Raw genomic sequence first — 16,805 nt, 5'->3', positions numbered from 1 at the left:
TTTAAACCAACTTCCATGTGCTTTTTCATACGTAATAGGTCTATAAATGATTTATTTGAGGGATGGATAAAGGACAAAATAATGGAAGAAGTGAATGAAGGTATCATCATTCTGGATGAGAAATTAAAATGTGACAGACAGGTTAAGTACATTTGTAAGAAGGTCAAACCAGATCTAAACTGCTTTTATTTTATTAGCAGGGACTTGTCATGTCAAACTGTAAAGTTATACATGCATGCAATGATTTTTTCACATTTGCCATATCGCATTACGTCATGGTAAGAAGCTCCAACTACATAAAGACCAATAATCTCGATATACAAGCAATCAAAGTCATGCTCCCCCAACCTTCAGTGTGGTGATCTGGCACTACTACAACCCAACCTCCCTGAAGCCACTACCATTGGACTGTGTCCTCCCACTACCACCCAAAGCCCAGCCTCCAACATGGGACTGTGTCCTCTCACTGCCACCCGACGCCCAGCCTCCAAAATGGGACTGTGTCCTCTCACTGCCACCCGACGCCCAGCCTCCAACAACGGATTGTGTCGACCCACTACCACCCAACGCCCAGCCTCCAACAACGGATTGTGTCGACCCACTACCACCCAACGCCCAGCCTCCAACATCGGACTGTGCCATGTGTCATCCCACTACCTCCCAACGCCCAGCCTCCACCATCGGACTGTGTCGTCCCCACAACTACGGGCGTCCTCATTAATGAAAGGCATGCTCCGACCTCCACTTAAGCGGCAAGGAAGTGTGGACAACAGGAACGTGAGGAATACAAAGGAGAAATCCTTTGTACATCTTATCCCGTATGCTCATTTATAAAGCGTCTCGAGTTAACACTTGTTATGAATTGGCTATACACATGATGATTAATCGACACTTCAGTCACCTGAAACTGTTTTTTTAATAAGCCACTAGGCATCAGAGCTCTCAGAACAATCACACAAGCCTCCATCAGAGTTGAATGTCTGGTCCCAATGTACAACACCTCTTCAGCTCTGTCTGCTTTCTCTACAAAGGGGGTGTAACTACCTACCAGCTTCCAACTGGAGACCAACAGTAACACTTTTAACAGAGGACTCAAACAACAGCTCAGATTAAAACAACAGTGCTCCCATGAAGAGCTTACACAACTGGTTTATTGTCTCATCATGTTGCCTTTGTTTAATTGGTTTACAGCTTATACATGTCATTCATGATGTGTTGCTTCACTGCTGTCACTGTATTATTATAGTACATCTTAGCTTTTCTGTCTCTCAAAAGCCTTGTGTGGACAAGTGTTGAGAATGAGCTTAAAACACTCAAACAATGCATCTGGCTCGTCCAATGTGACTGTGATGATCCATGTCAAATAAAAATCAATCTATTACAATTTAATTTATGTCCTGAGCAGCAGGATTGGAGGCTGGGCTACATCTGACAGGAAGTAACACAAGCAAGGATCTAGACAGGAGGAAACTAGGTCAGTAAGTGTTCAACAAACAGCTTCATGATCGGCGGAGCATCTGTGTTTGCTTTGGTGTTGATTTAACATTATTACATTACATTTACCTTACAGCTGTGGACATACATGGCAGTAAAGGTTGATGACACTATATGATCATTTAATAATATAGAACATGCAAGACATTGGAGTGACGAGCGTTTGAAGATAATGAAATTCTGGATGGAGAATTGTATAGAGCAGTGAATGGTTTAAGGAGGCAGCTGGGAGACTGTCTGCAAGACGGATCTGTGTTACTGCTGACACAACCTTTGTAAGATGCAGCTGAAAACAATACCAAGATAGATGTTCATAATGTCATAATGTCACAATATAACAGCTCACGTTTTGAAATGCAGCAGTGAGGACAGCTGAGGACAATGTGCAATTTAGTGGTGCCATGTTAGGACCCTGATGATCAGGATGATAACCTCTAAACATGTCTCCCATCATCTTGTTCCATCTAATTAATTAAATATTATATAACTACAGTCTGATTATTTTCAAGTTCAGCATTTGAGCTCTTTAATCTAACCTCAGGACAGTTTAAAACACTCCAACGTCGTCGCCTAAAGGTGCTGTTTTCTGACAATCATCCGACCTCTGTTCATCCGATTCTAAATGTTGTGTGTCTTCTGTTTGGATAGCTCCTGATATTTATTTGTATTGTATTTTATGGTTTATTAGATAGGGACAGAAACAATATAAATAGACAAACTGAAAACAGAGTCCGATGCAAGTATCATAGTGTTTATAGCGGCTGACATGTTTTTAGAAGACAAAACAGTTAAAAAGGAAAAAGACAGAATGAACTGGGTACAGCAGGATACATTCAGACACACTGAAGCTGTGATAGAGCTACAAACATTTAAACATGAGTACAAGTCTGTTGCTGAACTAACCAGGACTTGGTGTCTCTCTTAAAGTATTAAAGTTTGCAGTGAGCTTCGAGTGGTCAGGTAGCGAGTTCCAGGATTTGACTCCTTTCACAGAAAAAGCTGTTAGAGCAAATGTAAACTTTACAGTTACCACTTGAAGCTGCTCTGCTACAGAACTGTCGTCTCTGTACGTGTCTGCAGAGAAGCTGAGGAGCAAGTCTGTTTAAAAATTTAAACACAAGCTTTACGTAATGGAAGTCCAAAGTCTCGTCTTTACCTAAAATGCGGCAGTGATGATGTCTTGATGAAGTCTACTGATTGGTTGGCCTGAGACCAGACAGTTAAACTCGACGCCCCGGGACAGGACAGATACAAAAACAAATCCCATTTATCAGTCCGCAGAATGTTTGTCACTGACTTTCTACCACAGATGCATCAGAAGGGTTTTTATTATTATTATTATTTAAAGCTATTTCCACACGTCTGAACATTTTTGGGGTAGAAAATCAACTTCCTTGAAATAATGAGTGCGATTCTTTTTCTCAGCTCATTGGAACTCAAACTACTTTCTGACCCCCCAGGAGGTATTTTATCATTCAGTTGCTATCATGCAATGACTGTCGTCCATTTTCACTAACCAGAACTTAATTAGGAAAATGCTTTAAGTTGGCAGGCTGAATGACTTGCCAGCTTTATGGCAGCTTTGCTCGTACTTCTTATATAACATATTTCATTTGAAGTAAGCAGTGTTTAAGACGATTAGCCAATCGGCTGCAAGAGGAGTTTGTCTAACCCTTGTTTCATGAATAACTTTCAATTAGTAAGCAATGAAGCTAGACGAGTGTGTACTCGGCCAAGGTGAAGATGTCACCTGAGGGACCCCAAAGCAAAACCTTGATTATGGTTCAGACAGTAATACACTCTGGGGCTCACACACTGAACACATCTAACTAAGGGAAAATGTTGCTTTAATGATTTATTTTAAAGCCCTTCAGCAGTGGATTTAACATCCAGCGGTAACAGTGGACACCTGGGTGTATGACCCACTTGCAAATTACACTTGAAGTGTTTTTCCTAAATATATAATGATTTATGCAGCAACACATTATTTAAAGCTTTTTTCACAAGGCCTAACTGAAAATGATCCACAAAAACAGACGATATGTAACTGAAGTCAATTTGATAAGGAATCTAAGTTATTGGTAAATGGAAAATGGACTTGACTTTGTATAGCACATTTAGTGTACTCAAAGCTCTTTTACACCACAGGTCACACCTACACATTCACACACTGATGGTAGAGACTGCTGAGTAAAGAGTCCATCAGAAGTAACTTATCCATTCATACACATTCATACGCCGCCGTCGAAGCAGCGGCAGCAACTTGGGGTTAAGTGTCTTGCCCAAGGCCACATCGGACATATGGCTTCAGGAGCTGGGGTTCAAACTCCCAAACTTCCAGTTGAGACACAACCAACTTATTGCAATCACAACAATGTCAACTTTCATCCAATTTATCTAAACCACTTATACTGTTCGGGGTCGCGGGGGGCTGGAGCCAATCCCAGCTGTCATTGGACGAGAGGCGGGGTTTCACCCTGGACTGTTCACCAGCCAATCACAGGGCTGACATATATAGACAGACAACCAGCCACACTCACATTTACACCTACGGGCAATTTAGAGTCACCAGTTAACCTAACGAGCATGTCTTTGGACTGTGGGAGGAAGCTGGAGTACCAGGAGAGAACCCACACATGCACAGGGAGAACATTCAAACTCCACACAGAGAGGCTCCCATCAGACGGGGATTCAAACCTCACTCGCTGTGAGGCAGAAAAATAAATCCCTGTGAGTGTTTACTGAAATTTAAGTCAACCATTAACTCCAGTGAAAAAAGCAGCATTACGTGGGCAGCAGGAAATATTATTGGTGGTGTACCTTGAAATCCCATGATTGATAACAATAACTGGTCACAACCAGGTTTGCTGTAAGAGTCATACCTCAATTCATAAAACAAGACCTGTTACATTTTTCATCTCAAAATTCCCCGACTCAGCATTCAGGTTTTATCATGTATGTGTCTACATTACGTCATCTCTCAGTTATTGCTGATGAATCTAAGAAAGCATAAGCTCCAGTTTTATTTCTTAAATTGCAAAAACTTAAATTAATTTGCAGCAGTGACTTTCCAACATCACTAAATAAAATAATTGTCACAACACATTTATCTATTAAAGAAAGAATGAGTGACTTTTTAATCCAGTAGATGTCGCAGCGGCACACCTCCACCTCCCCCTCCCCTCGAGCAGGTGTGTCACAACTCTTTGCCCTTACTCAGACTAAGGAACTGAATGAAAGAAGATACTACAGACCTCGGGTTTAACACAATAAGCACACTCCTGGGTATCAAAGGCTTTTCTTGTAACTTGTTGGTTCGGTTGCTGCTGTTGGTTTGTCCAAAATTTAAAACATGCTGTTATTTCAAGAATAATGTTCTCATCTTTTTCTATAAGAAGAAGAGAACTTAGCCCTGCTTGCCTTCAGACTACTAAAAGCTCTTTTACACTGCAGGTCACACCTACACATTCACACACTGATGGTAGAGACTGCTGAGTAAAAAGTCCATCAGAAATAACTAATCCATTCATACACACCAAACCACCACCGGACGCCCAGCCACCACCATGGGACTGTGTCGTCCCCAGAACCATCGCCGTCCTCTTTCATGCACGGCCTGCTCCGACCTCCACCTCAGCAGCAAGGAAGTGTACAAAAGAATACAAAGGAGAAATCCTTTCAGCATATTATCTCATATGCTCTTTTTGTAAAGCGTCTTGAGTTAACACTTGTCATGAATTGGCGCTTTACAAATACTGATTGATTGATTGACATACGCTGACAACAAAGCAGTGGGAGCATTTCAGGGTTAACTGTCTTGCATAAAGACACATCGGATATGTGGCTGGAGGAGCTGGGGATCGAACCCCTGACCTTCCGGTTGAGAGACGACCGAATGTACCACTGAGCCACAGCTTTACCTGAAGTTGCTCCTGTATTTACCATTTTACTATGTTTTATTAAGTGGTGTATTTTTATTCATTAATTAAAATGCTCTTTTTAAATTGGACTTTCAAAGCACAATGACGTGTCAATAAAAGCGTTGCAACCTGGACACATGGACTAAGATAAATGTGGATGTCAACAACGCAGGGAAGAAGATCGAACAATAACATAACATTGTATTTTACCTGCTCTTTTTTATAGTGTCTCAAGATAACGTTTGTTATGAATGTGTATGAAAGGGGCTATACAAATAAAGATTGATTGACTGATTGATAGTGCAAGAAAAGATGCTTTTACAAATGTTTCAGTATCTTAAACTAAACGGGCATGTCTGTATGAAATGCTCACACTACGGGAGTTTCAGTTATCAGGTCGCTGCAGACTTGATCTTTAACCCCTCACATCTGCTGTTAATCTGGGCAGAACATCAGTGCCAACCGAGGGCCCAGACCACATTTCTCTCCTGATGGGAGAGGCTGTGTGAGGTGTAAACCGTCGCTCTTAGTCTGAGCCCTGCATTTAAGAGTTATTAGGCTCCATCATTGTTCCTTCTGTTCCGACTGACCACAGAGACAACTTAAAACGTAAGTGATGGAGGACAAAATCTAAAACGCATTAGGAGGAATTTGATTGGATCATTAGCTTCCACAAAGCTTTTTAATTGGTGTAAAAATTATGAAATTCCTGTGAGAGCAGGATGAGTCATCGGACGTTTGAGACGTCTTACAGGAAGAGAATATAGATGTAAAAACACTGATGATGCTTTATTGATATATATATATTTTTTAAATAAACAGACATTGAAACAGTTTAAGAAGGACATGTGAAGAGCTGGGATTAATAAAAATGGAATAAACATGATTATTAATTATGAAATATTGGGCATAATGTTGATAAAATCCACACAATAGAGTTTATCAATCCAGAGTTTTATATTTGATCAAAAGGATCCCAAACAAGCTCCTCATTATAACAGAAATATTCTTTTTCATGGTCAGTTATTTCCTCTGTCACTTTATTATAAAGAGAAATAAAGAGAGTGTGAGTCTGTGATTTCCATTCATCACCATGGTAACAAAGTTTCAAGTTAATGCTTTAACCATCACATTGAATATTGTCATTGATTTATTTTTCCTCCTGAAATGTAAAACTAATAAAGATAATTTCCAGTGTTCCTGAGACATCAAAAAGTATATTTGTTTCCAGAATAAAGAGTTCACAATCAGACGGAAATTATGAATACATAATTAAACATAATAAAGAATTGTGCTGGTAGAAATAATACTTAAATGGGCTGCACGTGTTCCTCATGTGAACGTGTTTGTTATCAGGTGATAAACGGAGAATAGCACTGTTCTGTCTGTATTGTGATAGAACTAATAAAGTGAACATGTGTGCAGAAACAAACAGCTGTGTGAGCCGACTGACAGCTGAGTGATCAGCTGATGCTGACAGACGTATAGCTCCAGGTGATGCTATGTATTTTCTCACTCCCTCTCTCCGTGTCTCTCCATTCATCTCTAGTGGGAAGGATTAAGTAGCAAGAAATAGACACAAGTGTGTAGTGCATGGATGTAACTTATGAGACTTGATAAATGTTAAATGGACTTGAGCTTGTTTATTTATTTTCTAGTCTTCTGACTACTCAAAGCTCTTTTACCTCGCAGGTCACACCTACACATTTACACACTGATGGTAGAGACTGCTGAGTAGAGAGACCATCAGTATTAACTCATCCATTCATACATATTCACACGATGCTGACAAAGCAGTGGGAGCAACTTGGGGTTAAATGTGTTGACTAAGGACACATCAGAGATGTGGCAGCAGGACATGGGGATCAAACACTGGACCTTCCAGTTGAGAGACGACCAACTCTACCACTGAGCCACAGCCGACTTGAGAAGCACCTCTTGGTTAACCAAAAAGTTTGAAATATACTAAGAGGAAATCATCAAAATGTGTACCAATAGGCCTGGGCAATAAAACAATAATGATAATTAGTGTGATAATTAATGTTCTCAATATAAATATAAAAACCTTCGATAAAAGTTTGATAGATTTAAACCTGTAATTACACCATCAACTGGGAAACGGGGGGCGCTAATGCGCCTTGAACGCTAGTTGCCATCCGACATAAAAGAGAAGAAGAAAAAGATTGCAAGTTAGACAGGGTGCTGGAGTTTACCTTTAAGAGCACACATTGCTCTCCTCCACACCTGTCAGATTAAACATGTGTGCAAAGTTTTTTTCTGTTATTAAAAAATCAAAAAAATTGCACAATGTTCGGTGCCTAGGAATTCCATTTGTGTTGCCATATTATTAAAACAGGTATCTTTATTGCTTTGACTTTGTAATATTGTGTCAAAGCTTTAGATTCCAGTATCATGACGACCCTCATCAGTGCATCCATCAGATACAATATGTCTCATCAGCTGCTGTTAATTCTTTGTCATTTCATCAAACCTAATAAACCATGGGAGAAAAGAATGGTGAAGAGGTTGAATTAATGCATGATTCAATAACAGCACATTATTTTTATCTGTTTCTTCATAAAGTTTTCAATCTATATTAATTTGAGTCCAATGATGTGTGTCCGTGTAGCTTTGTTGGCTTCATTTCATCACAGTCATGTATTTTTCATCTTTAACACCTGACAGTTTAAAAATAAAAATTATAAATCTTTAAAGAAACTGCAGACAGAGCAAAACAAATAAAAAATATAGCTATTTTAAGCAATTTACCGAGGGAACAGAGCTAAAGTTCAGCTCAGCAAAAAGTCAAACTTTTTTAAGAAGACAACGTCTGTATAACAAGCACAGAAATAAACCCCGGCTGTGACATCAAAGAGGGGGATGAGGCATAAGAAAGTCAGGCGAATGAATTAGCTCAGACAGCTCGTCAAACAGGCAGACAGAGAGCAGAAGGATTCAGGAACATGGAGGCTGCAGAGTGCCTGATGCATCCAGAGTAGAGCTGGAGAGGAGGGAGGTCACATCAACCCGTCAAGGAAAAGAAAAAATGCAATTCATGCTGGAGAGGAGATGATGTTAGGACGAGTGTGCCTCAGTATACTGTACAGTGTGAACACATCTAAATGTGTCAGGTAACTTCCATTATGAGGGTTAGAACTCTCAACGCTATAGGGTTATATATGAGAACCAATAGAAATGCCAGATGTTGTTTTTCAGCATTTGATTTGTATGGATTCTCTTCTTTTCAGTGATAAACATAATTGTCACTTCATATATTTATGTTTAGACTGTGTGGTTGTTACCTTGGTGTTTGAACCCAGAGATGAATCATTATCTTTATAATATGTCATCTGGAAAGATGTTCAGACCCACGACTTCTAATCCAAACTCAAAGAAGAAGCACCATGAGCAAAATGCCTTCACTTCAACTACAGTCAAAGGTTTCAGACGTCTGATTATCACCGAGGAGAATATATCTATTTTTATTATGAGGTGAACTAACCCTTTACCAGCGTGAATGTTGAATGGACTTACACCGCAGGTCACACCTACAAATTCACACGCTGATGGTAGAGGCTGGCTTACATACACATTCATACCCCGCTGAAGAAGCAGTGGGAGCAACTTGGGGTCAAGTGTCACATTGGACATGTGGCTGCAGGAGCTGGGGATCGAACCCTCAACCTTTTTCATCACCATCTTTCCACCAGGGTGGCCGTGACTCAGTTGGTAGAGTCGTTGTTTCTTAACCGGAAGGTCGAGGGTTAGAGCCCCAGCTCCTGCAGCAACATGTCCGATGTGTCCTCGGGCAAGACACTTAACCCTTAATTGCTTCATCTGCGGTGTATAAATGTGTATGATGAGTTACTTCTGATGGTCTCTTTACTCAGCAGCCTCTACCATCAGTGTGTGAATGTGTAGGTGTGACCTGCTGTGTAAAAGAGCTTTGAGTAATCAGAAGACTAGAAAATAAATATACAAACTCAAGTCCATTTACCATTGAGAGACAATTGACACTGAGCCACAGCCACCACATGTGATAGTTAGATGACAGTGTGACTCGTCCTGTCGTAGTTTTCTGCTCTGCACAGGTGCGAAAGTCTTCTCCTCGTGGAATAAACTTTCATTTCCATACAGAGAATCACTCCTGACGATTACTGTGTATTCTGACACAGATAAGCACAGGTGTTTAGATAACAGTAGGACCACTAAGGGAGGGATATTAAATGTAATCATCATCGATTATTAAGAGTGCCCCATTAAAATAATCCTCTCCAAGATGCCACCTTCTCATACGGTAGGTAAAAGAGCCCTCTTTTGGATTGGTGCCAGGTGCTAACTCGAGGTATGAGATGCATTTTTTGTGGTTGTTTTCTTTATGGATATTTGAATGTTTATGTCTGATAAACATCCCCTATTGTTATTCATTTTTCTGCATGCCTTGCAGGAGTCACAGGTCGGATTCTAACCCGGGCCACCCAAAGACTTAAGTCTCTGTACATGGGGCTCACACACTAAACCCTAGGGTACTGGCGCCTCTGAACGTTTTAAAAGACACATTTTAATACAAGTTTTTGCCTGGACAGTACTGACATCTATCTTTTATACACAGCCATATTAAAGAAGTTCCATATATGTGTTGAAAAAGAGTTCACAGCCTGTATTTGACTCCCACTTGTCATTAAAAACAAAACCCACTGTGTATTCTCAAATGTGTAAGGTTTTTTCCATACTCCACTCAGACACTGATGCCACTAGGGTAGCTCACACTGCCATGGCAGCTCTCAATGGAACTTTCAACCCGCCATGCTTGAGACCAGGCTTGTGAAACATTAAATATGAGCCTGTGTCTGTTTAGGCCTACTGCATGTGTGGCAGAGTGACATGCACTTGAAAATCAAATTGCCTGGTGTTGCAAAACTGGTGTTTATAAAGCCGTGTGTGTCCAATACAAGGCATGCCTCAAGGCCATATACAATAGAGACGATAATCCGCATTTAAATCAATCCAATACTTGTTGTAATTGCCTTGTGGTTTGCCAATTGGTTTAATTAGAATTAACACAAAAAACCTAAAGGCTAAAGAGCCTTACTAAACCTGCATGTGATGCAAGCCTGCAAAATATTTTTAGTTTGCATGCTCTCAAACACCTGATTGCATAGGGCACCATCTGCAGAGGACATCTGCACCTGATGCATCTGGCGGGCATGTGCACCTGTATATATCTACATGTGTGCTGCCGCTTACAGCTGAAGTATAGCTGCATGTGTGCAGCTTCATGAAAATCATTAAGTGACAGGAAGATCCAGGCTGTAACCATGTCATGCTGCATGTGCAGCTAAGAGGGAGGGAGGGAGGGAGACACTGCATCAAAAAAAGGGCAGGATATCCCTGTGTGTGCATGCGTGAGTGTGCGTGCCTGTGTGTAAGTGGCTGAGTAAGTGAGGGGGCTACAATTAGCCAATAAATTCACCTGCATCAAGTGTGTATGTGTGTGTGAGGTTGGGGGAATGGGGGGGGACTGCAAAGCTGACTGTTAGTGTGATAAAAAGGGTTCCCTCGCTCTTGATACATGTAGCAATCTGCAGCCCCACACATCACAAGCCCACTGCGTTCATTCAGAAATTATGGCAAGCTCTTAAGAGTCAGACAGCTACAGCTATTCACATGCTGCTGCACTGCCACCATGGCTCTAATGGGGAGGTTTTATTTCTTATTTATATATTTATTTATTGAATGGTTGAGGGGGGGGGGGGGTGATCACAGGCCTGTTCGGCATGCATGTAGTGGCTGCAATGTGCAAAAAATAAAAATAAAAAGCCTCACCTTTAATGTTGTGTTTGGATAGCTCACGGGCACCTTAAGGAAAGTGCTGTTGGAAAGCACCGCCTGTCTGATATCCTCGAAGATGGTGATGATATCATCCAAGAGGCAGCGCTTGTCCCTGTGGCTCAGGACGCAGAGGTGCGCGAACGTGTAATTGAATCCCTTGTAATTGACGCGCAAATCCAACACCTGCTTGTGGACCTGCAGGACCTGGTCGGCCAGCTCCAGGATGTTCCCCCCGGACTTTGCCAGCAGGATCAGCCTGCCATATCTGCCCGGGGTGTGCAGATCCGAGTACAGCTTGTGCTTCGACTGGTCGATGGGAAACAGGCTGTTGGCGAGACTCCGCTCGATCTTGGCGAGGCTGTGAGTAGGGGCGACCAGCACCTCCAGGTCCGTCTCCGGCTTGAAGCGGCTGAGCACGGTAGATCCAAAAATGATGGTGAGGACCGCGGGGACGGTGAGGAAGAAAACGGGATGCCTGCTAACGAATAAGCCCAGCCAGTAGAATGAAGCCTTGAGCCCTCTGTGTATCACTTGCCGCAGCATCCTCCACAAAATCCAGCTTGCAGATGCCCCGTCTCCTCCGATGAAGCACATGTGACATCAGACTCCGATCCCCGGCTTAGTCCAATTCGTAAGAAAATAACACCAGGCTACACCGCCACCACCACCACCACCACCATGCACACACGTTCACACACGCACGCACGCACACAAACACACACACACACACACACACACACACACACACACACACACACTCACACACACACCACAACACCTGGAAAAACAGCACTGCAGCAATTCGCGGCAAGACGGACGGACACAGACAGGCAGACAGTCAGAATATCATCGTGCATAAGCCGATGGAGACGAGTCCGTGTTGTCTGCTCTCAAGCCATTCCGTCTCCGTGTGATGGAGAAAACAAAAAAGCCGTGGAGTCTCCTTTCGCTGCACCGGCTGCAGTAGCAGCGACGAGCCGTGGCGGCGTGAGGTGCATGTGTGCCTCCTGTGTGCCTCTTACAGCTCTCTCTCACACCAGCAGTGGCGCCTGATTTATGTACTTAACTGTAACCATGTGGCGGGGAAAGAGGGGTGGGGGTGGTGGTGGTGGTGGTGGGGGGCAGGATGGTTGTGCCTGGTTATTTTTAGGAACAGTGGATGCAGCATGAGAGTTGTAAAAATGTGTCCTGCAGGTGGCTTAATGGCCAAAAGCACTTGCAGGGATGACTCACGGTTAGCTTCATGAATGGGGAAAACCCACCTTGAGCACTGCTTTATGCTGAGTGGTTTATACAGGGCCAGAGCAGAGTGGTGTGACAGGGCCATGCCCCCCCCCCCATTCTTTAAAAAAAAACAGCCTGTCTGTTTAAGTGGATTGGCATGGATGATTCTCAAAGGCACACACACACACACATCCTCTTTAACTCCAGTCATTACCACTTCTGTTAATCAAATATTGTTTTGTTTGGAGTCCAAGAAACCTGTCACTGCTCACTAAACCTGCACATTTCCCTGCCTTACATTAAGCCAGTGTGAGAAAGTGATGGGACATGATAATTTAATGTCCATTTGATGGTCATTCTGAGTGCAGAGGGTTACAGCTGTGCCGGCATACATACATATGTATGTTCATGTTTGACCTTGAGCTGGGTCATGTCGGGTATCAAACCTTCAGTGACATTGGGTTAGTTTAATGTAACATAGAGAATGCCTTCAATTTGCAAGCAGTGCATTTAAGCCTGACTCATCATTGGTGGTTTTTATGTGGCCAGCAGAGGCAGCACTGAGACTCACTGCTGCTGAGCACCATGCTGGTGAGGGGGACGGACACTATCCTAGCTTTAAATTTACATGATGTGCATTAGCTGTGTAGTAAAACATCCAGTCTATTTAATAAATCATGGTTTGCATGATACTTCCTCCAGCTAACACCAGATGTGTTGTCTTGAAAACCCTTAAAGGCTTTATATGTGATTTTTCACACTTAAATATAATAGAAATCAAGTATATCCTCTGAAAATAACTCTGTGAGTCATGACTGTCTACAATGGGTGTAACACCCGAGTCCCACTGTCTGTGATGTTTTCAGAGTCCTATCTTCACTTTGTTTACATCGACGGGACGGCCGGCTGACTCCTCCCCTCGTGTATAAAAGTTGTTTAATTGAGGGACTAGAGAAAAGAAGAATAACATACTGTACTCACTGCTTAACTGTGTTTCTAGATCACGCTCATTTCAGGTAAATTTACATGCAGTGTGAAGATACGAGCATAATAAAGATCGCTAGCATTAGCATGCTAACACAACAATGCACTGCGAGTTGTTTTGGTTTCATGCTGGTGCTCAAGGACGACATCTACTGGATCAAAAATCGCATATAAAGCCTTTAAGTCATCCAAACTAAATGACAGACAAAATAAATTGTCAATAAAGAAATCAAAACTGGTCTCTAAGATTGCCTAACCACTGAACATGTAGTTCTAACATCTTCGCTCTTGGTAATTATAAGATGTTTGGGCCCCCTTTGAGGCCCCTCTTACATCTTGTTAAGCTGAACGTCCCAGGAGCCAATGCTCTTAGACTTTAATACAGCCAAAGTTTCTTTCCATACAGCACAAATATGCTCACAACGATGCTTTATGGAAGCACAACAATAACTTTAAAACATATTCAAACGATCGTTAAAGAGACAGTCTGGCTGTGAATGTGTGCTGGTTTGAACCTAAGAGACATTTTTTATAAAGAATGGCAACAATCCAAAGAAATAAAAAATAATGGATACCCAATATATTTTGACCCTCCCTCCGTCGTGGATTACAAATAACATGCATTTATTATTTAAACCGATATGTCTCGGATTATATTTCTGTCCTCTTGAGCCACAAGAAACTAGGAATAAGGATAATACAGGGGTCTTGTGACTAGAGTGATAAAAATAACTTTACTGTTACATATTCATTTTCCGATTAGTGCAGAATCGTTTGAGGTCTGGGATCCTGAGGCAAATTTCCTCTCTACAGCCACTGGAGCAATTAGTCAACTTAAAGGTTACACTGTTTTTTATTTTTTTTATTCCCCTTCATTTTTCTCCTTATTATATTTCTGCTTAGTAAAATCCTCACAAAGGCATGTAGCTGCCCTGCTGTGTTGACCAGATCCACAGACAAGGATTATACCACCAATAACGTCTCTGTGAGCATTTCATCAATGAACAATCCCAGCTCAGGATTAGAATGAGCTCGTGCTTGTTACAGTACAGTTGTATTCTCTCAGGTTTACAGAGGTTATTATCAATGAAACCTCTTACCAGTGCTTATACAAAGAAAGCCACTCGGAGAAACCCCCTTAAGTGTAAGTGACCTGGACCTCAATGTTGCCAGCACCTCTGATAGTTGGAGGAACAGCGGCGAGGAAGGAGCATAAAAAGTAGGGCATGCACAGTTTCTGCCTCTGCACCTGAATAATTTCTTGGCATGAGTAAGTGTTCATTCAACAGTCTGCCAAACAGGCCTCCTGAGCACAAGCTGCAGCAGTCGTATTTGTTCTTATTTGTTTTTCCTTTGATTGTCGTCAGTGACAAAACTGGATCCCCTGCTCACAAAGCCAGCACGAGGAACACTGAACGATTCAAACGGGTGCACTTTGAGTGACTAAATCATTATTCTGGATTTCCAGCTGTTCAGGGTTCTAGAAATTCAAAATTCAGAAAAGCCTTCACCCCTGAGAGATCGTTTCTCCCAATTCAGCGACCTGCCCATGCCGTGTATAAATATATATATATATATTTATTATAATACAGCTGTCATGTGAATCTACTAATGCCTGGTTGAAGCGTGAATCCTCATCAGTATGCACAGTTTATAGTCACTAACATGCTTCAGACTTCTACTCTGGTGGTGTGTGGGTCTTCTTCCCTCATCCCGAGGTGGTGAATCTCATTTATGGAAGAACTTAATCAAAGGCGCACACAGTGTCCACACTCGGCTTTATCGTTGATGCAAGATCCCTCCTTAAGAAACCACAGCTTGGTCAGTGGAGAGACGGTTGCCGATGGTAACCCTGAGGTGTTGTAGCAACGTCCTGCAGTAAACCAATGTGGACATAACGGCCTCTTTTCAACTGTCATTGTCGGGGGAAATCTTCATCTTCTGATGCAGTGTTCTCAACTTCAAGGGGAAACACAAGAAGATGGTGCCTTGGTCGGGGCTCAGGAGGTGATCTGCCTCTCCAGCTACCAGACCAATTTCCTCACTGGGACTTCAACTGGTGACCTTCTGGTTCCCAACTCAAGTCCTTACAGACTGAGCTACTGCCGTCCCCAATGTATGAAAATGATGCTTCATGGGTATTTCAAAGTTTAAAGCTGTGTTTTGTTGCTTGTTTGCATTCCGCACATTGATAAGTATATGATTTCTGTTTTATATTCTTCATTTCCAAAGGTTTTTCCCCTAACAAAGCTAACTGCAGAAAAGCAACTTTCTAAATAAAAGGAGAAAAAAGGGAAAGTTTGTGTTTGAGTGGAATCCATTTATTTTTTCAAATGGTGAGTCAACAGTGTGACAACCACAGACAGACAAAAATATATCAAAAAAATAAGAACTCACATTAATATATTTTTTTAAATAAATATTCTTTATACTTTTATTTACTTCAGATGGACACTTTACATAACAACCTCTGTCTTCAGTGTGAATGTGTAGGTGTGACCTGTGGTGTAAAAACTAGGAAAGTGCTACTAAATTAATGATTTGTTGGTATCAGTATACATATCACCAACATGTGTATGTTTAAGTTGACATTATTAAACTTTATTATTTTGGAGTCAATCCCTCTGTGTTTTTTTGGTGGCAGTCCTCACAGTTAGGTCTTCCTCACACTCAATGTGTGTCTGTGCAGTGTGTGCGGGTGTCTATGTGTGTTTGTGTCAGGTCTGTGCGACTTTATGAAAGTGATTTTCTGCCTCAGTGGCTAATGCTAGCAATGTCCTGTAATCCTGCAGGGTGCTCTAAAGGCTCTGCTGTTGTCCTCACTGCTAATCAAAGCCATTCATCAGCACCTCAACAAAGACTCAGACACAAAAAAAACAGGCCTTACACTCAAATGCACCGATGCTATTTTATACTGCGACGATGCACATGCAACAAAAAAGCCAAAGTTTCATACAAACTTCTGTAATTGTGTATTTTATCAAATCATTTGTTGCTGCTTCTAAACCTTACTTACCCTTGGGATGCACAGTCTGGTTAACTGAGAAGACAACAAAAGAGCTCCTGTCAGAAAAAACGACAGCAACAAATAGACTAAATACAGAAAAATCAACTGTGACATGCCTTGTGCCCCCAAAGTCAAAAGCACTTTACTTTATTTTCTCAACAGTCTAGGTCAAGGCAAACATAGCAAATCTTTTAGCAAAAATTTAGCAAACATTTATTTTCCTTCATTTTGATCATATTTTATGCACCAAATTGTAACTATGATGGTGAATGGACTTGAGCTTCGCAACTAATAAGCATCTTGTTTGGTTCAATAAAACATTTAAAATGATCCATATTTTCACT

The 16,805-nt window shown here is 41.7% G+C and overlaps 1 protein-coding gene across 1 annotated transcript in view; it reads right to left on the bottom strand.

The window, feature by feature from the left end:
- The window catches only part of ptchd4 (patched domain containing 4), a 40,478-nt gene extending 27,266 nt beyond the window's left edge, over positions 1–13,212 (bottom strand). The window contains exon 1 of the mRNA XM_061052705.1: positions 11,241–13,212. Within this exon, the coding sequence (XP_060908688.1) occupies positions 11,241–11,840 (600 nt within the window). The 5' untranslated portion in view covers positions 11,841–13,212. The remainder of the gene's footprint in view (positions 1–11,240) is intronic.
- Positions 13,213–16,805: the final 3,593 nt, after the last annotated feature.

Source organism: Labrus mixtus, chromosome 12 (genome assembly GCF_963584025.1).
Source record: "Labrus mixtus chromosome 12, fLabMix1.1, whole genome shotgun sequence".
Taxonomy (NCBI): domain Eukaryota; kingdom Metazoa; phylum Chordata; class Actinopteri; order Labriformes; family Labridae; genus Labrus; species Labrus mixtus.
This window is presented reverse-complemented; position numbering and strand designations above follow the sequence as displayed.